At 36.9% G+C, this 25832-nt stretch overlaps 1 protein-coding gene across 13 annotated transcripts in view; it reads right to left on the bottom strand.

The window, feature by feature from the left end:
• WDFY3 (WD repeat and FYVE domain containing 3) overlaps positions 1 to 25832 on the bottom strand; it is a 242839-nt gene that overhangs the window by 60761 nt on the left and 156246 nt on the right. For 12 of the 13 annotated variants that reach the window (XM_045571098.1, XM_045571089.1, XM_045571051.1 and 9 more), the window contains 11 exons: positions 23997 to 24091; positions 20503 to 20623; positions 20108 to 20325; positions 15424 to 15659; positions 14086 to 14220; positions 11624 to 11803; positions 10090 to 10323; positions 5074 to 5173; positions 2504 to 2664; positions 1261 to 1490; positions 36 to 145 (listed from right to left, as the gene is read on the bottom strand). In XM_045571098.1, coding sequence (XP_045427054.1) covers positions 36 to 145; positions 1261 to 1490; positions 2504 to 2664; positions 5074 to 5173; positions 10090 to 10323; positions 11624 to 11803; positions 14086 to 14220; positions 15424 to 15659; positions 20108 to 20325; positions 20503 to 20623; positions 23997 to 24091 — 1820 coding nt within the window. The remainder of the gene's footprint in view (positions 1 to 35; positions 146 to 1260; positions 1491 to 2503; positions 2665 to 5073; positions 5174 to 10089; positions 10324 to 11623; positions 11804 to 14085; positions 14221 to 15423; positions 15660 to 20107; positions 20326 to 20502; positions 20624 to 23996; positions 24092 to 25832) is intronic. The other variant, XM_045571067.1, reaches the window with a different exon arrangement.

The raw sequence follows: 25832 nt of genomic DNA, 5'->3' as shown, positions 1-25832 counted from the left end.
AGTGGGAAGGAAAGGGGAAAAACTGAGGTACTCACCTTCACTAATATCTTGGCTGTATCCACCATCTGGCTCAATGTCAGAGGGGATCATAATGTGCCAGGTAGTCATGCGGGCTTCTGCTTCCAGTCCAAATCCATCCACATTGCTGAAAAATGTGTCAGTTTAAATTATATGAAGGAAATGATTACAGCTAAAAAACTCTAATAACTAAGTATTTTCTGCAGACACAAGTAAATGTTGGCCTATTAACGTGATTCCAAAGTGCCACGATTGACAGACCACACTCAGCAGATGCACAAAACAGAATGACTAGTTTATAATAAAAATGCCATTTAAAGGGGTGGTCTCACAAATCCACTTGGATAAATGTAATTACACCACACTACAGCATTGAGATGAACATCTTAATATTTAAGACACTTTTTGATGAACATTTTACCTAAAAATTACAAAAAGTTCATTGAGAACATTTTCCTCATATGCCCATGTCCCCGTCCCCTCTCCAGTCTTAATCACAGCACTCTTTCCCCCAGCAGCAGTGAAGTACTTGCAGTTTCCCAAATGTGTCATATGTTTTTTTCCCCCCTCTGTGCAATTACACAGATGGTTCTTCCTACATCTCTCTTCCTCCACCTCTTTGAAGGGTTAACCTCTTCCTCAACCAGGTTCAAGATGAAACTTAGCAGGTGTTTCTTCCAGGTAAGTGACACCGAGTACATGTTTCCAAAGCACCTTGCTTCTAGCACTCAGCACACCTGACTGGTCTTGCTTAGTTACCTGTCCTCCCTCCTACATTGCATACTCCAAGGCCCTGCGACAGGGTCTTTCTTGCTCACATCCCAGTCTTTAATTCAATGCCTGGACCCAGCAGTTACTATAGAAATATCTGACAAAGCAATCAATGGAAAAATACTAATTTCACCCATTTACCTTACACCATTGTATATATTCACTGTATTCCTTTCTTTTTATTCCTCTCAACTTCCAACAATGTATACTTTATTTACTTTAAAATAAATCTTTTTAAAATTATATACATAGGGTGATTAGTGAAAAGTTTAAAGATACAGAAAATTAAAAAAATACACATGTCATTGAAAAAACAACAACAGTTGGCTTTTACCTTTTGCAGTAAGTTTTAGATAAAACTGAGATTAAAGGAAAAATAATTATTACTATCAATAAAAATAAAACCAAAAGTTTTGGTGTAATAACATCCAAGACAAATTCAAGGTGGCAAACTGAACCTAAAGGAGTTACCTTCCAACATGCAGATTTATAAGGCAGTGAGCCAGGCAGCTGATGAATTCCTGGTCATGGTTCCCAGGCCCCAGGATCAAGTTCCTGTTCACAGTCAGGAGCCGGAGGGAATCAAGGAGAGCTACTTGCTGTGGAACAGTTTTGTGTGCCCGTGAGAACTGGTACAGGATCGTCCTATTGAGGCAGTGATAGACCGCATCCAGGGACAGTCCCTGGGATCTTCTCTTTGACTAAGGATATGAAAGATACTTTATTTAGTAAGATGGGCAAAATAAAAGATCTGCTTTTATAATTCAATTATGAACATTTACTACATTTATTATGTACCAGATGACATGCTAAGTACTGCGTTGCTAAGTTAAAAAATATAAAGCTCTTGCTATTACTGGGTTCAGAATCCAAAAGACACATAATGGAATTGAATGAGATGAGTGCTATGTAAAAATACATCTGCCAAGAACATGAGGAAGTGCCATCTGAGTAGTCTCCTACTGCACAAACTCTTAGTGTCTCTACTCCAAACTACAAAGAAGAAAATTATCTAAAATTTTTAGTTAAAAACTTTTAATATTCTAGTATTAGGTCTAGTAACATTTCTCTTTGCTTTAAATACAAATTTAGTTCTCAAGTAATTCTTAGATGACAAGAAAGAACCCATGCACCATATGCTAATAAAATATGATAACAGTATTTCCTACTTTCTACATAATATGTTAAATAATAATCACTCATGCTAAACCAGGCAAATTTTCCTTAGGCAAAGGCACCACCAGCATATGCCAAAATAACATCTTCAAAGGAACACAGACTACTGTGGACTTTGTAAAGATTCAATTACAAGAAGAGAATAATCTTTTGATATCAACTCTTCATGCCCTGTTAGCCTTTACACTCAATGAATCATACTGTAAAAAAGTATCAAATTAATTAACTTAAATTATTTAAATTAAAAGGAAACTAGTTATCTGTGCAGCAAACGGCAATACCCTTGGGGAGACAAGAGCTCACAGCCTGAGAGAACCAGATAACCTCACAAGGGACACACTGGCACTGGATATGGGTAAGGGGGAAAAAGGGTTACAAGCCTACATTTTTTATTCACTTTTAATAAGCTGAGGTTTATGTTAAATCTTAACATTTATTATCTTATTAGTTACACTTATTTCTAACAACTTTGACACTTTAGGAAAAGTTTTTCAATTGGAAAACATGTATTCTACAAGTAACAGTGACAATGGATTACCTGTGCAATTAGTTGAATTATAAAATCTATAAGAAGTTTAGATTCTTTGTTGAACATGCCTTGCCAAAGTTTGTCCACCACACGTTGTGTGAAATAAAACACATTGTTCACCAATACCTGGTAGCTTCCTCCACTGGTAATAGGTAGAGATGCATCTTCCCCTAAATTCCAGCAGGAAAAAGATGTCTAAGAAAATTGGTATCCATCAGCATAAGACCAGATCCTCACACAGATCAGGCTAAGGCAAAATGAGCACATCTAAGGAAATCAGACCAATAGCTCTTAGGTACTTCTTTAAGAAAATGATGTTCATGGCTAGAAATCATGATAAATGTTGAAAGAAACGACTTCTGCAGGATAAAAACGTAACAGACTGAGACTGTGAAGTCTCTTATTGCCTTAAGACAGTCTGTGGTAAGCAAACTGTTCTTCAACTCAAACAGCCAGTGACAGATGATCTCTGTTTCAGAGAAAAGTCAACAGATTTTAAGCTGTAAACTAATAAAGGGAAAAATAAACCATTAAACAAAACTCTCAATTTTGGAGTAAATCTTTAATAGTGACAAAGCAATATAGGCAGAAGAGAGGTTCAGAAGAATTGTGAAAAATTAAGTATAACCAGGGTGGTGGTGTCATCCCCTAATGACTGCCACAAGCGCCGTCTGGCTTATAAAAGCTGCCCAGTGTCTGCTATGCGCATACTGCCTCAGCACTAATTCTCCCAGCTGCTCTTCATCGGCGTGCCCCCGAAGCCTGTCCTTTCTAGAAATCCTAGAGCCTCTGCTGACTGTGATTATTTGCGCCCAACTCTAAATTACTCCATTACGCAAAACTCCTCATTTTGTTTCTCGATGTAGTACGATAGTACAACATAGACAGTATCACAAGTGATAAAAACAAAGGTCTGATTTCATACCATGCTTTGAGAGTTGCATGTTAAGTCAATACCAAAGATTTCTTGGCAAATTACAATACTTTGCAAAATTATGGTAATTTAAGAACAGGGAGATTCTATGAATAATATTACCAGGAATACAAGTAGCAAATATACTAACTCATTATTTTTCCTTCACCTTTAAATTGGATCACTGTTTCACATATAAATGTTAGCTCCACTGTAAATGTACAAATTTTGTATTTTTATTGTAATTAGATAGACATACAGAAAACATTTTAATGTGTCTTGAATTTATGTCCTAGAAGCCATCCTAATGAATAACATATGCATACCTATCACCTGAAAATTCCACTCATAGGTATATACTCAGCAGATATGCATAAATATTGTACATAGAAGGTACATGCAGCAAAAAGTAGGTTTACAGTTATTTGTATAGAAATAATACAAGAATAAACTGTTTCACATACTCACAACTGAAAACCTTTTATCTCTCCCTGTATATGTGACCCATATGAACCAGAATGTTTATAGCAGCTTTATTTTTATTGTCTCAAACTAAAAACCAACAAATGCCCAACAACAGCAAATGGACACGTTTAGATATTCATCTGATAGAGTACTACATAGTAATGAACTCCTGCTATATCCAACCTGAATAAATCTCACAAATACACTGTTGAATGTAAGAAACTAGACTAAAAATAATACATACTGTATGAGTCCATTTATATTGAGTTCAAAAGCAGAGAAAAGGAATCTGTTGTTTTAGAAGTTGAAACAATGACTTATTGAATCATATCTGGGTCACAGTAGAAGGGGAATTTCTGGAGTACTGGCAATGCATTTCTGAGATGTTTTATACAGGCGTAGTGTCTGGGAGAGAATTCATGGAGTTCCACATTTATAAATATTACAATGAAAAAGTTAATGTAAAAGTATTGATATTCATAAAAATATAGTAATTCATGTACTTTTTTTTCTCTTTCCTTGTCCTCTTCCTGCTACCCCACGTACATAAATATGAACAACCACTGTAAGGACTTCCCTGCTGCTGATCTTTATCCCAGACTCAAAGGAAAGAGCTGAGGGCCTTTTCTTCATTATAGGAAAACTAGAGGCCCAGTGTATGAAATTTGTGCACTGGAGGGGGAGGGTGTCCCTCAGCCCTGCCTGAGCCCTCTTGCATTCTGGGACCCCTCTGGGGATGTCTGCCTGCCAGCTTAGGCCTGATTCCCCCTCCCCCCTGGGACATTCCTCTCGCAGTCCAGGACCCCTCATTCCTTACTGCCTGCCTGCTTGCTGCTCCTTAGCACTTGGCTCACTGTTCCTTAGCGAAGGCGGGAGAGACTCCTGCCACTGCTGTGCTTCTGGCAGAATGGTGCTCCCCCTGTGGGAGTGCAATGCCCACTAGGGGGCAGCTCTTGAGTTGACTGTCTACCCCCTGGTGGTCAGTGTGCATCATGGCGACCAATAATTCCCTTCCACTGGTCATTCTGCATATTAGGATTGTGTTATATAGGATATCAACAAGAGGGGGAAATGAACAGAAAAGAGGAAAGACGAATTTAAAAAGGAGATATACTTGGGGTATATAGAAAGAAGAAGAGTGATTATAGATACCTTTAAAGTGATTATAGATACCTTTAAAGTGAAAATAAAACAGTATTACCTAGTAACACATCAGCTGCAAGCAAATGGTCCATCACGCTATCCAAAATGTAAGTTTGAAATTCTTTTTGCTGAGTTCTTGTAGATCTTTCAGGGGAAGCCTAGTCAATAAAATGAAGAATTAGAAACAGAACCAACTAAACAAAGATAAGGGCTCAACCATAATTATATTACTAAATGTACCAAATAATTTGCTTGTAAATAATATAACTTGAGATTTTATATATTCTTATACTTCTGACCAAAGAATTTTAAAACAATGAGGCAAAGGTGAAACATCTTCTTTTGAATCAATTCCTCCAAAAATAGTATCCTAAACAGCACAAATATTTAATAACTGTCTGATAATCTATACTTATACCTCACTTACAAGAGCTCTAGCATTTTATTTTGAGATACAGATAAAAACTTATAAATCTACTCTAGATCATAATCAGCTCAAGGGGTAAGTAGTAATGAGTAGGTTTTAACAATTCTTAACTAGACAAAATTTTGAAGTCTGCAAAATAGAGGGATCATAGAACATAGAGAAGTAGCTTGATCAATCGACAATGTCTATTTTTACTTGATTAAAAGCATTTGTTTATATTTTACAGGATTTTCAGAGAGCTCAAACACCAAAGGACATTTAATCTGTTTTCCTCTCACTGAAGTTGTTACATGAGTGACAGTGACCAGAATTTACACTTGTTATTGGCTCTAAGTGCTGTGTTCAAATGTTCTTGCTGAGATTTATAACAGCCCAATTTTTAAAGGACTTAAAATGTTATGAATGTATGCATAATTGTCTCAAAGGCACCTGTTCATTTTTAAATAATTCATTGGACTATTATTATATACCAAACATAGTGCTTTGTTTTATGTATCTTATCTCAAACTGTAAAATATCTCTTTGAAGTAGATACTATCATCCCCATTTTAGATATATAATAATTGAGGTTCAGAAAGGTTAACTCATGTGGTCAAGTCACAAATATTTTCTTTTCCTTTTTAAAAAAAGCACATATCCTAGTCTTCATTTATTATTATTTTTGAAATATTTTTTATTTGATTTTGAAAGAGAGAAGGAAGAGGGAGAAACATTGATGTGAGAGCGTAATATAGATCGGCTACCTCCTGCACACTCCCTACTGGGGTTGAGCCTGCAACCCAGGCATGTGCCCTGACTAGGAAACAAACCAGCAATGCTTCAGTGCCTGGTTCAATGACCAACCAACTGGCCAGGGCTAACCTATTTTTTGTTTCCAAAAAAATGTTCATGACCTCCCCTGCCGTGCCATACTCTCTACCTCTACTAAAAATCTCCATTGTAAAGTTAACAAATGCACAAGAGCAATTCTGAACCTGGCTAGCCCAACAGACAACAGGATGAGTTCAGAGCAGAAGGAAGACATGGTAAGCACTGTGATCTGCTCCCACCTCTGACAGTCAGATCTGTCTTCTTGTGAAAACAGTGAAGCCAGTCAACAACATCAGTCTGCAAAGAATCACAGCATTCTTTGAGAGGCCTGGGGATACTTCGAAGGAACTCCTGTGCACAGGCCACACAGCCCGGGATGTCCTCTGCCCACGGTGAGAGCAGTGTGGCTGGGAGGAAGGCTCTTTGCTATTCCGCTGTCTCTGGGATGGGCAGAAGCCTTTAAGAGGGGGGGGTTGGAGCTTTTTCATTCTGACTGCAGTGTCCCCCCGACTGCTCTCTTCTGTTCCTTTCTAGTGCCCTCTCTGCCCACCTCCCCACTTTCTTTTGGCTTGTTTATTGCCTGCCCCGCAGTCAGACAGGGTGGGTTTCACTCCTATGAGTGGGGGTGAGAAGACAACTGAATAGAGTAGCAAGCTCTTCAGGCTATAGAAAATCGCTTATAGTATCCGACAGACACACACTCCAACTCGGCCCTCTTAGTTTGTCATTCCTTCAGGAAACTATACGCAAATACTTTGTGATTCTTTCTGCTATCTGACGTGCAGCAAATCCATTTGACTCTCCTAAAGATGCCAGGTGGTGACAGCAGAGGACGATGAGGACCAGAAGCTAATTCAGGCACCTGGTGTGTAGGTCTCATATGCCAGGCTCTGTGTTATCGATATTAAATGTATTATCTTAATTCAATTCTCCCAGTAGCCCTCAGAGACAGGGTGAATTTTTATGCCATTTTAAAGATGGACAAACCAGAAGTGGTGAAGAGAACTGAAGCTGGCCAAGGTCACACAGCTATAATCAGCACACATTTATGTTCTCAAAATAGTTTTTACTGGGTGATTTATGTTTCTTCCTTTCTCTCTTCCTTTTCTTCCTTTCCCTACATCCTTTCCTTCATTTATTTGAGAATTTTTCCCATTGATTTTTTTAGAGAGAGTGGAAGGGAAGGGGAGAAACAGAGAAACATTGATGTGCGAGACACATCAATTGGTTGCCTCCTGCACACACCAGGGATCGAGCCTACAACTGAGATACATGCCCTTGACTGGAATTGAACCCAGGACCCTTTAGTCTGCAGGCCTATGTTCTATCTACTGAGCCAAACAGACCTGGGTGGTTTACGTATACTTAACTTTTATAACAACCATGTAGAAGATACAGTATATAATATTCCCCAGAAAATGAATTTAGCTCAGTGAGATGAAAATACTTACATAATACACAGGTCAGATTTCAAACCACATATCTTTCACTTCAGAACACCACAGTGCTTCCCTTGTATCTGGCCTCAATACCACACTGAAGCCACTATATGAATGGGAATCTTTATTTATTTTTAATTGATTTCAGAGAGGAATGAAGAGGGAGAGAGAGATAGAAACATTGATGATGAGAGAGAATCATTGATCGGCTGCCTCCTGCATGGCCCCTATTGGGGATCAAGGCTGCAAGCCAGGCATGTGCCCTTGACTGGAACTGAACCCAGGACGTTTCAGTCCGCAGGCAGATGCTCTAACCCTTAAGACAAATCAACCAGAGAAATCTTTTATTTTTATAGACCACTAATAAAGAAAATTTCACATACTTTTTTGTAGATATACTATTGTAGTAAGCAAGTAAGTAAATACTCTAATGACAAAATTTCAACAATCATAAGACTGAAGATGGCCTAGCTCAAGTGTATCAGACTGAAAATCAGTCAGTTCAAAACCCTTCCTTCATGCAGGTAAATGGCATATACAGAATAAGAGAGTTCTCTTCTTTAATTTCTTCAGCGAGAAAGACTTTATAATCATAACTTTTGAAATCATAAGCTTGTAATTTATTTTTTTACACCATAAGAAGACTCAAAGTGAATACTATTTTCACAAAATATTTTTGTATATATATTCTATATGGGTGTTTTAGATTTAAATTTCCTCAAAGTATTAAGTTTAATTTTTAAAAGCAAATTTGTACCTCTCTTATTATCTGGTATCATAACTTCCTGTTTTGGAATTGCTAAGGATGTTATTATAGTTCAATATCAATAATTTATAAAGAACATGCCAAGGCACTGTGAATTTTGTGGTGAGAAACAGGACACATGAAAGTTGGTCCCTAGCTTTAAGGAATTTACAGCCTAGCTGGTAGTATCCATCTTGACAGTCTTCTTCTGCCTGAAAGGTAACTACCACCCAATTCCTAAAAACAATCAGACAATTTATCAATGGGACAAGTTAGTGTTTACAACAACGAGAAGGATACCTCAAGGTTAATACACGTTGTCTCAAACTTTCCTTACTAACCACTCCAGAAAGTCAAAATAAAAGACAATGATATCGCTGAAAGTGGTTTGGCTCAATGGATAGAGCGTCGGCCTGGGGACTGAAAGGCCCAGGGTTTGATTCCAGTCAAGGGCATGTACCTTGGTTGTGAGCACATTCCCAGTAGGGGGTGTGCAAAAGGCAGCTGATTGATGATTCTCTCTCATCGATGTTTCTGACTCTCTCTCTCTCTCTCTGTAAAAAAATCAATAAAATATATACTTTAAAAAATATTAAAAAAAAAGACAATGATATAATTTATGCATAGTTGATAAAGGGTTATTAGGGTTCCTCTAAGACTGAAACTGTAATTACTGGCTCCATACACTCAGCTCATATGTGTGTATTTTATTTAGTAGCTCTGATATAGACTTTTATACATACCTCTTCTGAACTTTATTCTGTTATTTTCATTTTGTGCAGAATGCTTTAAATTCTTACCAGATGCACTGAGACACTGGCCACCTCTATTTTTATTTTTAAAGTTTCAAGGACAAGCTCTACCAGGTATCCTTTTAAATTCTACCATGTGGGTTACCGATGAACTTGACTATTTTTCTGACAATATTAAACACTGAGGTCCTGGTTAAAATGCTGAACATGACTGGAACCTAAATTACATTTTTATTTCTTTTAACTGACCAACCTGTTTTATGAATAAGATAAAACATCTACTGTGGTTTTAAGGTTCCAGTAAAAGGTTAACTGTGTTAACCACTAGAGGGAGCAAAGAAAGCGCAGCTTCAGCTGCCATACTGCTGAGAGCATGTAGGAAGTCCCTCAAAGAGAAAAGCAGTCTGCTGCACGGATTGAACCTTCAATAAAATGTGCTATTTTCAGACCCTGGATACACTAAAGCTATTGGGCCAAACCCAGCCTATGCCTGTTTCTGCAGATAAAGTTTCGTTAAATCACAGTTTATGCACTGTCTGGGGCTGCTCTCTAGCTCTAACAGCATACTTAAACAGTTGTGATAGAGACCTTGTAATCTGCAAAGCTTAAAATGTTTCCAATGTGGCCCTAAAAGAAGTTAGTCAGTTCCTGTTCTAGGGAAAGGATGTATAAGGGTGATAAAGGGACATGCTTGCAGAAATGAAAAGGAGAGAAATAAATTGATAGGATATATAGTATAGTACATCTGAACTAAAATATCCCCATAGTCCATAATATATTTTTGCTTATACAACCCAGAAGAATTAGAAAAATGAGTGTATTTTGGCATAAAATGTGCTTAGTTATTAACGTTCTAATTATAAAAACAATGAAAAACAGATGTGAATATATTTGTCTTTACCTCCAGCAAAAGATCAACTAGTGGCGTCTGCTTGCTCGCAGGGGTGAGACACAGGTTATCTATTATTAAAACCCGCATGAAGTCAAAAACAAACTTTTTAGCGGGGTGGTTGGTCAGATATGTCTTGACCCCCACGTTGCAGTACTCAGACTGGCTCCTGTTCATCCCTGTGTCGGCTGCAAAGGCTTTAAATTCTTCCGCTGGAGACCCAACTTCATCATCGAGGTCTGTCACCTAGCAAAACCAAGTGGAAAGAGAAGCTAGTTTCATTCAATTTTATTTTATTTTGTTTCCTAAAAACCAAATTGTAGTAGCACCAGTATTTTTCTTCAACTCTTACCTATTAAGCTACCCAATGCATTACTGCACTTTGCTTTACCTGGCCCCTCCTTTCAAGGCGGTAATCAGGTACTGTTTGTCACAGTTACTTAGCACATGCTCTTTCTAAGATTAAACCATGTATCTGTTGTATGCTGAATTTTATCTCTAAAATAATGTGTATAATTGCACTTAAATGAGATAAAATGAGAATAACTGTATTTGCATATTTAAAATATACCTCCTGTGAAGTCAAATGCCAGTTTCAGATAAAGACCAAGCAAAAACAAACAAAAAACAACCCAAATATATACATAAGACAAAACTAGTGCCAATTTCAAGCCAAAAGAAAAAGAAAAAAAAAAGGACTAGAAAACAGAGTATAAAATGCTGACAAAGAAAAGACACTGAAGTATTATAAAGGTCAACTTTTGATAAAAATGAGGTTTTTAGAATTATAAGTACCACAGTTTGAAGGTCATGTGCTGTGCTTGTGTCTATCCTAAAAAAATCCCTACAATTTTAGAATTAGCATTTACCTTTATGTGTGAAAAAAAATAAGTATGAAGAACTTAGGTGGAAATAAGAAGAAACATCATAATAGTCAGAAGTACTATGGAGGAATAACTGTCTTTTGGATTTGTTTTCAAGTACAAAAGAAGTATCTATACTATATATGTTTATAATCTAATATTTTTCTATTAATCTTAGTATAAAATATAAAAAATAAAAGTTGAAAGAAATAAGAAAAGTTGAATAAAAAGGATAATCATATTTCATTTTTTAAATAGCGACAACCAATGTTATATAATTAATTTGTAAAGATTAAATCTAGAGAATGCCTAGATTCTGAGATAAAGTAGAGGTGACTCTGATGTGACTAGAGTTCTGTGGCCTGGACAGAACACTTCACAGTTAACTACACAGTTATCAATCCCACAAAACAAGAAACGGATCCACGATGACTTGGAGAGGAAGTCACTAACAAGGAACTTACTAAAATACGGTAAATGAGAACAGGAAGCTGAGCTCACAGTTATTTTAGGGGAAAACAGAAGGAGAGTGGGGAGCCAGACACCAGGTAATGATGTAAGAGGTTAGAGAGAGAGCTATGAAACTGTATCATGGTGAGAAACTTAAAATTGCCAGCAGAAAAAAAATCAGCTACCCATTGGAGCAGACTAATCCCAGTTTGACACTGCCTCCCCTTTCCTACCATCTCCGAGTAAGGGCGGATGTTGAAGGGGAAGACGGTGGCTGCTAGTGCACACAGGAAGTCGGGGCTCATCCACATGGAGGCCAGGTCCGGGACGTTGTGATACAAGTATCTGAAGAACTGCATTAGGGTCACAGGATATTCTCGGAGCCAAGACCCCTCTTCTTCTGACTGCCATGGCTGTCACAGAGATAAGAAAAAAATATATTAGGAAAACTGACACTGCTATAAAGTACTTTACAAAAATGCAATACTCACTACTCTTCTAAAACCGGATATACCGATAGTCCAGAACTCTCATAAACCACACAAAAGAACAAATCCAGAAATAAACTAAAACAAAAACAATGCCCCTAGAAACTGACAGGATGCCTATCTCTTCCTCAGTGCTCACAGCTCAGTAATGAGTCAGTGGCTTTGATTATTCCACATTATGGACATGACTACAGCTGGTGCCCATGGTGGCTGAATTACCAACAAAGCTGCCCCATCCTCCATGGTGCCCTAGTGGGGGTGAGAAAAAGATGGGGAAGTTCAGTTACTTCACCTTTCTAATGTAAAATGACAAGAACAATGCTTTTAACTATTACGCATGTGAAACTGTGATTTATAATTATATATATTTGGTCTTTATTCTTGGCAGAACTCCTAAAACCCCTGGAATGTCCAAAGTGATGAGCCATAAAAGTGTCTTTTGTTAATCATAATAAGGCCTTTTCAACCATCCCTAAGTTCATGTTAATGAGATGACTTTGGGAAAGGTCCTGAGGACAGAGGCTTGCCAGGGGACCAACCACAGGATTAAAGGGTTGAGTTTCAGTCCTAGAGGCCCCTCCCACTCCCCCTCTCCCAACTTCCAGTTGGGGAGCAGAGGCTGGAGATAAAGTTCAATCACTGATGGCCAATTTACCCAATCGTGCTATAGGTAACAAAGCCTCCATGAAAACCCAGAAGGATGGCGTTCCCATTGGTCTTGGGTTGGTGCACAGACATATGGAGGTGTTGGGAGAGGGGCCAGGCGAGTACAGGCCAGGAGCTCCACTTTCCCTTCCCACATACCTCTCCACGCACCTCTGCCACCTGGTGGTTTCTGTGTCATAGCCTTATATAATAAATTGGTGATCTAGTCAGTAAAACGTTTTCTAAAGTCATGGGAACCTCCAATTTACAGCCAGTAAGTCAGAAGTGCAGGTAACATTGGACTTGCGATTGGTGTCTGAAGAATAGGGGTCGTCTTGTGGGACTGAGTTCTTACCCTGTGGGGCCTAATGCTCTCTCCAGGTAGGCAATGACAGACCTGAACTGAATTGTGGGATGGCAAGCTTCTGTGGCAAACCCCCCACCCCCACATATTTGGTGACTAGTGTCAGAAGTGAAGCTGTGCTATAGTAGAATATTCATAGTACAGAAGACATACAATAGGGTGGTTTTTCTTAACAACAATATAACAGCAGCAGCAATGATAATGATAAAACAGTGACAAACACAGAATACACCTGAACAATACCTATCTTTTGATACTTCCTCAAGTGTTTTTTTTTAAACTCAGATGTTTGTATTTGTTTATGAGTAGGAACCAAATATAAATTATAAAGCATTCTAAATTAATACATGTAAGGGCAATATTCTTTTCTTTTCTTTCTTTTTAAAAAAATATATTTTATTGATTTTGTACAGAGAGGAAGGGAGAGAGATAGAGAGTTTGGAACATCGATGAGAGAGAGTCATCGATCAGCTGCTTCTTGCACACCCCCTACTGGGGATATGCCCGCAACCAAGGTACATGCCCTTGACTGGAATCGAACCCGAGACCTTTCAGTCCCCAAGCCAATGCTCTATCCATTGAGCCAAACCGGTTTCGGCTCTTTTCTAAAATGACATAAGAATAGCTTGAGCACAATTAGATTTGTCATGTACTTGTAATCCAAAGATTCTCATTAATAATTCCTCTTATGATGTAATCCTAAATTGTGTAAAGAAATTAAGTTATTATTCACAGTACTCATATAAGATAGATAGGAACATATATTTTGTCATTTCCTCTTTATAGTCTTCATATCTAAGTTAAAAAATAATTAGGAAAAACAAATACAAACTAAAACTTACAATGATTGAAGCGATTACTATATACTAAGTACTCTTGTAAGAGCTTTGTGTATATACTAAATCATTATATCCTCACAACAACCCTAAGAGATATCTCCCATTAACACCAGCATTTTATACATAAGAAAATGGAGGCACATAGAGGTTAGTATGTCTTAAGTACCAGAGACGGGATTTGAACCCAGAGTCTGTGGTCTTAATAATTGCATGGTTCGTCCTTGTCCCACAGATAACAAGCCAAGGAGGCTGAGGTTCCATGCTGTAAGTACATACGTATGCTTTCAAAAGTTCCCTCTATTTTAAAAAAGAATCACGAAGAGGAAGTATCAGCAGGAGTTAGTGTCTCGTGAACTTACTGAGTTCAGCATGCTGCGGAGCATTCCCAGCAATAAGAAAGCAGCTTCAGTGCACACGTTATGAATGGAAGAGACCACAGTTCCACTGGAGGCAGGAACTCCGAAGATAAATGTCCAAATGGAATCTAAATCAAACTGCAGAGGGGAAAGTGAAGATGAGTCACTGGCAGTTTTTTCGAATAGAGAGACCCTCGTAACTTCTAATATTCTATAATTTCTTTGAAACCAGTTAGTTTTTTTCAAAGTGAAGAATGATGAAGAGACTCTTCCTACATTTTAAAACTCATTTTCACATTTATAAAGAAAGAGTGAATTTATGTATCTTCCTGTCTTAGGTACTTGTGTTAAAAACATTGCTTTTTTCTTTTTTCTCTAAAGAAAACAAATAAAATACATGCTAATTAGTCAGCAGATGAAATTTAGTATTGATGATTTTAAGCAGAATTTTTAAAAGATCTAATTCACTTTTAAATTATATACAGATAAGGTTTGACAAAATAAAAATCTGTTAGAGGAAATTTATTCCTAGCAGTTTATATAACACTTTATGGTGTCATGCTTATTTTGAAAAATTACATAACCAACCAAATTCTGCTAAGCATGACTCTTTATCTTGATTTAATGTAAGAGTATAGACTCAGTGGTTTCATTTAAGAGGTTTTGTCAACTACTAACATTTATTTGAATAGCCTTTGGCTTTATGATGCACACATAGCTGGGTTTAAAGCTGAATCTCTAAGTCTCTGCAGTGCCATCAACATAATCTATATATAGATATCCACAACAGTCTTCAATTAGAAATCAAGCAAAGCCTTACTGTTTTCCTAACACAGATGTTGTTACCATTAAGAAATTGAAAACTTTTTTATAATCAGACTGACTTGCACTAAGAATCCTGTCATTCCTACCCAATTTTGATACACATACATTCCCCTAATTTTTATTTTTTTTATTTAAAAAAATCCTTATTATTGAAAGTATTACATGTCCCCCTTTTTCCTCCATTCACTCCCCTCATTTTTAATTCTACAGAAATTGTATTTCTAGATAAAATCACGCAACTCAACAGAATTCTTTAGATCACTAATCAAATATCATCCAAAGTTTTTATGCATATACAATTTTTTAGAGTAACCATAAATAATAAAAGACCAAGTTAAGATAAATGATTTCTTTTTGTAAAAATTTTCGGTGCTACTCTCTGATTTTTCTGTCCCAAATCAAACCCTAGATGTGAGAAAGAGATGGAATCAGTGGTTTTACTCTGGTTCACCCATTATCCTATGGTGATTCAGGGGCATATATAATTACACTTACACCTTACTAGGTAATTCCTACCTGGCAACCCTGCTTACATCGGCTGCTGGTGACAGGCACACTGACCTGCAGGTTCTCTGGCAGCTCACTAACTGGCTGCTGCAGGAACAATGCCATGAGCAGGAAATAGAGGGCAGGGACATTAGTGTGCTTAGGAAGGAATGACTGAAGGACTGGAAAACCAGGAAAATGGCAAGCATCCCGGTTAATCTCTCTGACTGTTGACCTTCCACCAGCACTCCTGCCCACATTGAATCCTAAAAGAAGAGGAAATATAACAATAAGTACAAAATTAGTAGTCAATTACTGTGCTGTAATAACAAAGAAAGTAATTCAGTATATGTGACCTTTCCACCAGAATATTCATATTAATATAGGCAATTAACTGTTCAACTGTTGAATTCACCTTTCAGGCAAGTTTTACTTTACTATCTCTTTGACTTGAGCAAGCCTGCCTATTAGGATACAGGTCTTGAAACATAGCCGAGATAATCAGATACAAGAGGTAATAAAAATTGTGGTCATTAAAAGAATGACCTCGAAAGAGCTCTAACATTTCCTTAAGAACAAAGTAAAATTCAAGAGAGCCAAAACTTTAGGGTGCTACAAAAAATGTTACTTAAATATAACTGCTATACTATCCTATCTAATAAAAGAGTAATATGCAAATTGACCACCACTCCAACACACAAGATGGCCGCCCCCATGTAGTCAAAGATTGCTGCCTCCATGTGGACACAAGATAGTCTGCAGGGGAGGGCAGTTGCGGGTGACCAGGCTGGCAAGGGAGGATAGTTAGGGGTGACTAGGCTGGCAGGGGAGGCCAGTCAGGGGTAACCAGCCAGCAGGGGAGGGCAGTTAGGGGCAATTGGGCCTTCAGGGGAGAAGTTAGGCGTCAATCAGACTGGCAGGGGAGTGGTTAGGGGGCAATCCGGCTCACAGGCAGAAGCAGTTAGGGGCAATCAGACAGGCAGGCGAATGGTTGGGAGCCAACAGTCCTGGATTGTGAGACTAGGCCTAAACAGGCAGTTGGAAATCCCTTGAGGGGTCCTAGATTAGAGAGGGCGCAGGCTGGGCTAAGGGACACACACACACACACACACACACACACACACACACCCCTAATGCACAAATTTCGTGCACCAGGCCTCTAGTATTTAATATATTTCATCATGAAAACATCATAAACTACTTAATTTTAAATTATCTATGAATTTAAAGATAAGACTAAGCAAAATAATCTTTCCTTAAAACAGGTTCTGTAAGTCTGTAGGAAAGTTGACCAGCAGTGGGACAGCAAATCTGAGCATGCTGTGACTATGGCTATTTGAACATCCAGAGCCCTTTCTAGAAATAGAGCTCCACCAGAAGATGGTCATTGCTTATTAATGTAGCTCACAGCATCAGCCTTCCTATCAATCCTGTTTCTTTTGTTGTATAACTAATTTGAGGCTGCAACCAAAGCACTTCGTTCTTTTGCCACCCCTAACCCAGTATAGTGATCAGCACAGAATGAATATTGGCCAAAGGTTCAATGAACAACTTTTGTGAATAGTAACCAAGAGATGAAGGACTGATTTGTACTCTAAAGCAATCTCATTTAAATAAATAGCCAGCTTTGTTTTCCTAGGATTAAGTAAGCACATTACCTGCTCCTATTTAAGATTAAAAAAATAAAAATTGTGTCTAGGAGGCTTTTTAAATATCTCATCCCAATTGATGCTCAGTGTGATATGAATTAATCGTCTGAAGTATGCTTTTCTAATTAAGAAAAAATTGCACAGCAACTTACCAACCTCTTTAATACACCATTTCATTGCTCAAGCACAATGAACATTTAAGCTAGAATAAGCTATTATCCTTTTCATAACATGGAAGATATGCCATGTGCTCAAAGACATAAAGTTAATGAGTGGTGGCACTAGGACTTGGGAGCCTGATGCCGCTATTTTAGAACCTGTAAGTTATGCTGTTTCTCTAGGCCTTCTTAATGACATTGCCACATTTCTGAAAGATTGGCTGCCTTAGGACACTGGGTAAATTTTGATTATAGTAAATTCTAAATTAAATTACGAGTATAAAAAAGTCTTTAGCTTTAAGGAGCCAAAAGACATAAAGTGATATTTTTATACATTCAATAGGAAAATAAATTTAAAAAATATATATTTTTATTGATTTCAGAGAGGATGGGAAAAGGGAAAGAGAGCTAGAAATATCAATGATGAGAGAAAATCATTGATTGGCTGCCTTCTGCATGCCCTCCACTGGGGATCAAGCTGGCAACCCCAGGCATGTGTCCTTGGCTGGAATCGAACCCGGGACCCTTCAGTCCACAGGCTGACTCTCTATCCACTAAGCAAAATCAGCCAGGGCAGGAAAAATAAATTATTATTAAACTACATGTTCTAAATGAAAATACTAGCATTCATTTTTTTTTTTCTAATTCTCACACCCTGCTTTTCCCTATACTTAGTCTTAAGGACTAAATATGTTATTAACAATGAAGCTTCATTTAGGTTCAAGTTACAGCTATATGGAAGGCATTTTCATGAAGGAAAATTTGATATGTATGTATCAGATAGAAATTCAGGGAAAATTATATTAAGTTGAATCAAGTTTAAATTTTAATACCTAGTTTCCTTTTTAGAACCAGAGCAGCATACGTAATGTGTAAATAGTTATCAATGAAGGACATCTAAATTCTAACGCATAAAGTCAGGTGGGTCAGATATGGTATAAGCATCTTTTCCTGATTCTACTGAAGTGATATAGGACAGGAAGAAGGGCAGGACTAACAGTCAGGATCAGAGACTTAGACACTTTACTCAGGAACCTCCTGCAATTAACAGTCTTTCTCAAGTAGAGAAATTAATCCTTAATTCGTATTTATCAGGTTTATTTCCTATAAATTGTAACAGATATCATAAATTATATACCTGTCTCCAGAAACATAAAGGCCAAATGAGACGATACATGTTAAAGAATTCTTCAAACCATAATGTACTATATGAAACTTAGCTGTTATCACTACTGCAGTTTTTGGCCTTCAATGAGAAGCAGTGCTGTTGACTAGCATTTAAAACTCCCATTTACTTATTTTGTGCCTTTCATTATTTATTCTTAGTAGTTATTATTAAGGCCAATAAACTAAACTTCTTGCTACTAAACTATTCCTAACATCTGAAGCTATATCCCTTTTCCAGAGTCAGTGAAAAATAGTTATTATTTTTTAGATCATAAAAGTATCTACAATGATCATTTGAAATTCATACTGTAAACAAAAGTTTTCTCAAGATGCCATTTTACAATGAATTTCTTTCTTCATTTTCTACATCTAAAAAACAATGAAATAATCCTACATTGAAAGCTGTCTTCCTGTCATTTACTTTAATATTTGAGAAAGTAGTACAGGTAGCATAGCACCTAGCTATTTATACTTTTACATTTTTTAACAGGTAAATTACATATTAAATTCTGATTCCGAGAGTGGATATGGCTTGCTATGTCTGCATACACTGGGTTGCAACAATTTTTTCTTCTTGAATAAATCCTTTCTGGTGATGGAAAATAAATATATAAATTCTGATCCCTAAATTCCCATTGGACAAGGGTAAATTGATGCTTGTTGCAGAATACAAATGATTTTAAAATATAATGTTATAAAAACAAATATATTGTTTTAAAGTTTAGGAATTGAGTGATTATAATTGTGAATAAAAATGTTATCTTAAAATATATTTTCTAAAGATCTTTGACATAAACAGAAATATAACAGTTCAAATTATTCTAATATAGCAAACTATAACTTTCTAATATTACTTCAATGCTCACTTCAATGTTAAAAACAGCATACAACTGTAAGCAAAGAATAAGAAGCCTTGGCTGAAACTTTGAGCTTAAATCTTTATAAATAAATAAATAAATAAATATATATATATATATATATATATATATATATATATATATATATATATAAAATTGATTTCAGAGAGGAAGGGAGGAGAGATAGAAACATCAATGATGAGAGAGAACCATAGATCAGCTGCCTCCTGCACGCCTCACAGTGGGGATTGAGCACACAACCCAGGCATGTGCCCTTGACTGGAATCAAACCCAGGACCCCTCAGTCCGCAGACCGACACTCTATCCACTGACTAAAACCAGCCAGGGTGAGCTTTACTCTTTGATTGGCAATGTAACATAACTGTTAAAAGCATGGGCTTGGTTCTGAGTGACCTGGACTAAAAAATGTTGTCTATTGTTTATTGAACATGTGACTTTGCTCCTTTGTCTTGGCTTTCTCATCTGTAAAATGGATATGATAGTATTTACATCTCATAGGGTTACTGTGAAATAAAGTGTTTAGGAACTGGCACAGAATAAGCACTGAAAATATTATTATTATTAATTCAGTTCTGATCATTTGCTAGTTATGTACTTAATCATAAAGGGAATTAAGCAATAAAAAGATCATAAGGGATTCCCTTGGGTTTCCACATCTTAAAGTTGTCTATAACTTCATTTTAATTTGCCATTAAAAAGAGCCAAATTTGAAACTTTCTAAGCTTTTTATTCTATCAATAATTAAAATTTAGATTTTTAAAGGTTGTCATAATAAACTGAAGAGTATAAGCTTACATAAGATTTAAAACGAAACAAAACACAATAGCTTATTTTAAAGCAGTTGACTTCAAAAGTCCCATACCTAATACAGTTCCAATCTTATTTGTTAAGACCGAGTCTGTCTGTTCCAGCCACCCTCCACCACTGAGTCCTTCTTTAAACTTGATAAGAATAGACTGATTACTCAGCAGGACAACAAGAATCCTCATGGCTGCTGTGACTGTGGTGGGATGCAAGTGCTCTTCCATAAACATCATAATCCAGTCAAAACCCAGGGTCCTGACCAGTTCTTCACAGGCTCTATTCAAAGACAGATAGGTAAGAATGAAACACATTAATCAAATTATAAAAAAGAATAAGATTAGGTTTTGTTCTTAAGATATTCTAAATTTCAGGGCTTAAACAATATGTCATTAAAAATTCTTTTGTCTATTATGGATTAACTGGTACCATCAATTCTAAAAAGATTTTACTTACTGCAAATTAATGCTTGTCTTTTCTTTAGATGTGTAAATTAGTTTTAGCAAGATATCTAGAAGTCTGTTCCTCAAAAGTATAAGATTAGCAGACACAAGGCCTCCAAACTCTTCTTCAGTTCCTACAATGAAAATAAATACATTAAATTGCTTAGTGTTGGATAAAATATCCAACCCTGTTCTAGGAAAATTCACTGAAAAATGTATCTGTCAGAAAACATTTTTTTCTAGAAGTACTTTCCACTAAAATGAACCAAAAAAAGCTGTTAAAACATTTCTTTTAGAATCCTAAAATTTTTTTATTTACATTATCTAAATAAGTGATAAAAAGGCTGTGAACCCTTTTAAAAATATATATTTTTATTGACTGCAGAGAGGAAGGAAGGGGGAGAGACAGAAACATGAATGATGAGAAAAAATAATTGATTGGCTGCCTCCTGCACGCCCCGTACTACCCCTAACATTGGGGATGGAGCCCTCAACCCAGGCCTGTGCCCTGACCACAATGGAACCACAATCTCCTGGTTCATAGGTCGATACTCAACCACTGACCCACACAGGCTGGGCTGTGAGCCCTTTTTTACATTAATATTCCCCTCCCCTACTAACAGGGCAAAGTAACCAAATAAGGATTGAATAAAAATAACAATCCAAGCCCTAGCCAGTTTGGTTCAGTGCTTAGAGCACTGGACCATGGACCAAAGGGCCCCAGGTTAGATTCCGGTCAAGGCATGGACCTTGCTTGCAGGCTCCTCCCCGGCCCAGGCCCTCACATCAATGCTTTTCTCACACTGATGTTTACCTCTGTTCTCCCCGCCCCCCACACCGCTCCCCCTTTCTGAAGGATCAATGGAAAAATATCCTCAGATGAGGATTAACCAAAAAAGTAAAAATAAATAAGTAAAAAACAATAATCCAAATCCTTAATTTCCAGTTTCTTTTTGAAGAACATAGTTAAGTTTATGAGATTTAAACTTGACAAGAGGAAGCATACTCTTTTTAATAAACATGATACATCCAGAAAAGTTAGAAGTAAATAGCATAGAAAAGAGGCAAAGGCATACAAAAGCACAAGAAAAATTGGAAAAGAAAAAGGCAGAAAACAGAAAGCTTGTGCATCTCAATGGATGATGCTGGAGGCACACAGGACTGGGCATCAGTGGCCAGTGTTCCAGGTGCAGCTGGGCCACTAATGAGCGATGGGTTAGGAAGTCATAACCCACAGGATTGTCTTTATTCCAGACTTGCAGCTCAGGCTAGATTTACCATGGGTGTAGTATGCTTTTACTAGTTTGGGCAAGGGACTATTTGTCTCCTTAAACATTGTCTTTTTTTTTTTTTTAATATTTTATTGATTTTTTACAGAGAGGAAGGGAGAGAGATAGAGCGCTAGAAACATCGATGAGAGAGAAACATCGACCAGCTGCCTCTTGCACACCCCCTACCAGGGATGTGCCCGTAACCAAGGTATATGCCCTTGACTGGAATCGAACACGGGACCCTTCAGTCCGCAGACTGACACTCTACCACTGAGCCAAACCGATTTCGGCTAAACATTGTCTTTTTATGTTAACTTCGTGCTTAATCATTGGGTAGAGTACTTCAAGTTTACCTAGGAGAACTCAAGGTTCTCTCCTTCTTATCAGAAGCACAGGATTGGTAATTTACAAATTGTCCTATTGAGAGCATACCATAAGTTGATAACAGGATTTATTTCATTTCAATTATTTCTTTTCAATAAAATGACAATCCACACAGAAATTAACGATTCTCCTGAATTTTTACATCTAGTCTTTTCCTTGTCAGTTATGCTTCCCCTAATTTTCAAATATAGTTTAAAACAATGAACTCTGAATTTCCACACTAACTCTTCCCATTCAAACTGGTACTTTATTTATTCCAATGTACTGTCCTTTCATGCTATTTCTTTTGCAATGATTATTATATCCCCGTTAATCATTATTCAAGCCATTTTATTGAATAATGTGTAAACTACTTGAAAGAAAAAAGTATGCTTTAACTCCTTGGAACTTCATATTATACTTAACACAGTCTTTAGTCCACAGCAAATACACAATAAATGTCATATACGAACAAGACCAGTGATGTGCTTCCAGCATTCTCTATTACTTGAAATGGCAATGAAGTGATGAGAATACTAATCAACTTGACAAATCAACAGAAAAATTTGCTAATTTATACATCTCTACTACTGTCTTCTTGAAAAAACTTTTACATTAGTTATTATTGTTGAATACAACATGGAGACTAGAGAAATATTTCCCCCACATTTTTTAACTACTTGAAATAAATGTGTTACGTATTTCTAAAGATTTTAATAGTAACTTCACTTCAATTCCTATTTACTTGGCTTATATTATTTCTAAACTTAGAAATAATCCTGACATATGATAGAATAATACAGTGGTTAAAAAGTTTATAGTGTTGATTTGGACCAGCGGTCGCCAGCCTTTCAGACCTCACGGACCACCAGTTGGAGATCACTGATTTGGACTACCTGAGTTCAAATGCAGAAATATGATTCAGGTAACTTTCTTTTACTCAATCTTTCTGGGCCCCAGTTTTCTCCATTGTAAAATTTAGATAACAATAATACCTATTTTATAGGATTGTTATAAAGTTATATTAAAGATCTTAAATAGTACCTGGAGAAATAAAGGACTCAATAAGAGTTACCTATTGACTTGATTGTTTAAAAAAATTTTTTTTTTAAATCCTCAGGAAGAGAAGGAGAGAAAACGTCTGAGAGAGGGAGAAAAGGAGGGGGAGAAGAAGAATGAGAGAAGGGGGGAGGGAAAGGGAGGTGGAGATGGAGAGGGAGAGAGACATCTACATTGATTGGTTACCTATTTTCCTCCTGACTGTTGCTGAGTCAGGCACCTGTGCTCTTGACAGGGCATTGAACCCAGAGCCCTTAGGTGTGCAGTCAGATGCTCTAACCACTTAGTAACACCGGCAAGGGTGAATCCTCAACCTTTTGCTCCAACCAATTGAGCTGGAATTATTTTTATTTTATATGTACATAAATTTTTTTCTGGTAAAAAGTTATTTCCCTAAGTGACTACTAAATATTTAACAGGAAAATGAAAATAAAAGTTATAAAAGTAATATATATAAATAATTCACAGTAGCAAGTAACTGTGTTTCTGAAGAGATGTGCGTAAATTTTAAAAAATTCAAATAATGTTAAAATATCACCCTGAAAGAATCTGCTATTTAAAGGAATAATGTTACAAAGCCTCTAAACATGGGGAAAATTTTTGTTATTAGAGTAAAATTCACATCCTATTAAGTTCTGTGTAATTCTGAACTTGTGCATATTATACATGACTGATTTAAGACAAATACATCTGCACGAGACCAACAGATTAATGTAAGGAGAAAGCTGATAGGGCAGCATCCACCTAAGGCAGGCCTGACCTGTGCCAGAGAAGAGGGCAAAGGAATTAGTTCTCAAGCCCCAGAAACACTCACCAGTGTCAAGCTTCTCTTCATGGTTTATTTCCATAACGACAAATTTCTCACAAACTGCAAAGGTTGGTAAAGTAGAAGAAATAAACTGGCCAAACCTTTAAGTATAAGGAAAAAAGGTTTATGAGTTTTATTCTTTTTTTCTCTCCCCAAAACAAGTAACAAAATATAAAAAAAAAACAAAAAACTCAAAAACAAAGAAATGAAAAACAGTGTTAAGTAATCTTTTACAGACCTTCAGGTATTCGCATTTGGTTTACCTTTCCTAGGACCATCGCTATAGCCACTATATAGGGTGGGCAAAAGTAGCATTACAGTTGTGAGCTCGCCAGTTTATTCTTGTATCATTATTTATTATTCTATTATTTTTCATACGAACTGTAAACCTACTTTTGCCCATCCTGTATATGTTACAATGCTTTAGTTATACTTTTCCAGAATTATAATGCACTAACCTAAATGATTTCACTAATCAAATAGCATGATCCTAATTAAAATGTCCTACAGAAACCAGTTTGGCTCAGTGGATAGAGCATTGGTCTGTGGACTGAAAGGTCCCACGTTCGATTCTGGTCAAGGGCATGTACATTGGTTGCGGGCACATCCCCAGTAGGGAGTGTGCAGAAGGCAGCTGGTCAATGTTTCTCTCTCATCGACATTTCTAGTTCTCTATCCCTCTCCCTTCCTCTCTGTGAAAAATCAATTAAAAATATATTTTAAAAAATAAATAATTAAAATGTCCTAACATCTATATGTATCCACTGTAGTTAAGAACTTAGGTTTTGTAAACACAAGTAAAGTTAAAATCCTGGCTCTATCCCATTTTTTAAAAAAATATATATTTTATTGATGTTGTACAGAGAGGAAGGGAGAGAGATAGAGAGCTAGAAACATCGATGAGAGAGAGTCATCCATCAGCTGCCTCTTGCACAACCTCTACTGGGGATATGCCCGCAACCAAGGTACATGCCGTTGACCAGAATCGAACCCGGGACCCTTCAGTCCCCAAGCCGATGCTCTATCCATTGAGCCAAACTGGTTTTGGCTCTATCCCATTTTTAATCTTGTTACTTGAGGAAGTAGCTTAACATTCCTGAGCCTTAGTTTCTAAATTTTGTAAAGTAGAGAAAACAAATGTGAATAATTTACATGTTATACAGATGAGATTAGTTTATTGGGAATACTCTAATAAGTAGGTGTGATTTCACTTGTGTCTGGAAGATTACATGAAAAGTGTTGATCAAGACCAGTTTAAGTAATTTTCTATTTATTTATTATTGATTTTTTACAGAGAGGAAGAGAGGGACAGAGAGTTAGAAACATCAATGAGAGAGAATCATCGATCAGCCGCCCCCTGCACACCTCCCACTGGGGATGTGCCCGAAACCAAGGTACATGCCCTTGACCGGAATCAAATCTGGGACCTCCCAGTCTGCAGGCCAATGCCCTATCCACTGAGCCAAAACGGTTTTGACAGTAATTTTCTATTTAGAAAATACTTTGGTTAGGTAGTTTTTTCCCTTCTTTTTTCAGTTAAGATGTGAATTATTATATAAACATTAGAATATTCTACAGACCATAAGTAGGCATTAAACCATATTTCAGATTATAATAATACTCACATTGTATAAAAGATTAAAATATGCAAAATAAAACGGCATCATTTGTTTTGAATGATAAAGAATAAATATAAAGGAGAAAGCATGTTCACTGTGTGTGTGTGTGTGTGTGTGTGTGTGTGTGTGCACACGCATGCACACAGAGAAGTAAGGATCGAGAATCCCTACACGGTTATGTTCAGGAAAATCAATTACATTGGGCTCATTCCTATATCTTTGC

Source organism: Pipistrellus kuhlii, unplaced genomic scaffold, assembly GCF_014108245.1.
Source record: "Pipistrellus kuhlii isolate mPipKuh1 unplaced genomic scaffold, mPipKuh1.p scaffold_m20_p_1, whole genome shotgun sequence".
Lineage (NCBI taxonomy): Eukaryota > Metazoa > Chordata > Mammalia > Chiroptera > Vespertilionidae > Pipistrellus > Pipistrellus kuhlii.
This window is presented reverse-complemented; position numbering and strand designations above follow the sequence as displayed.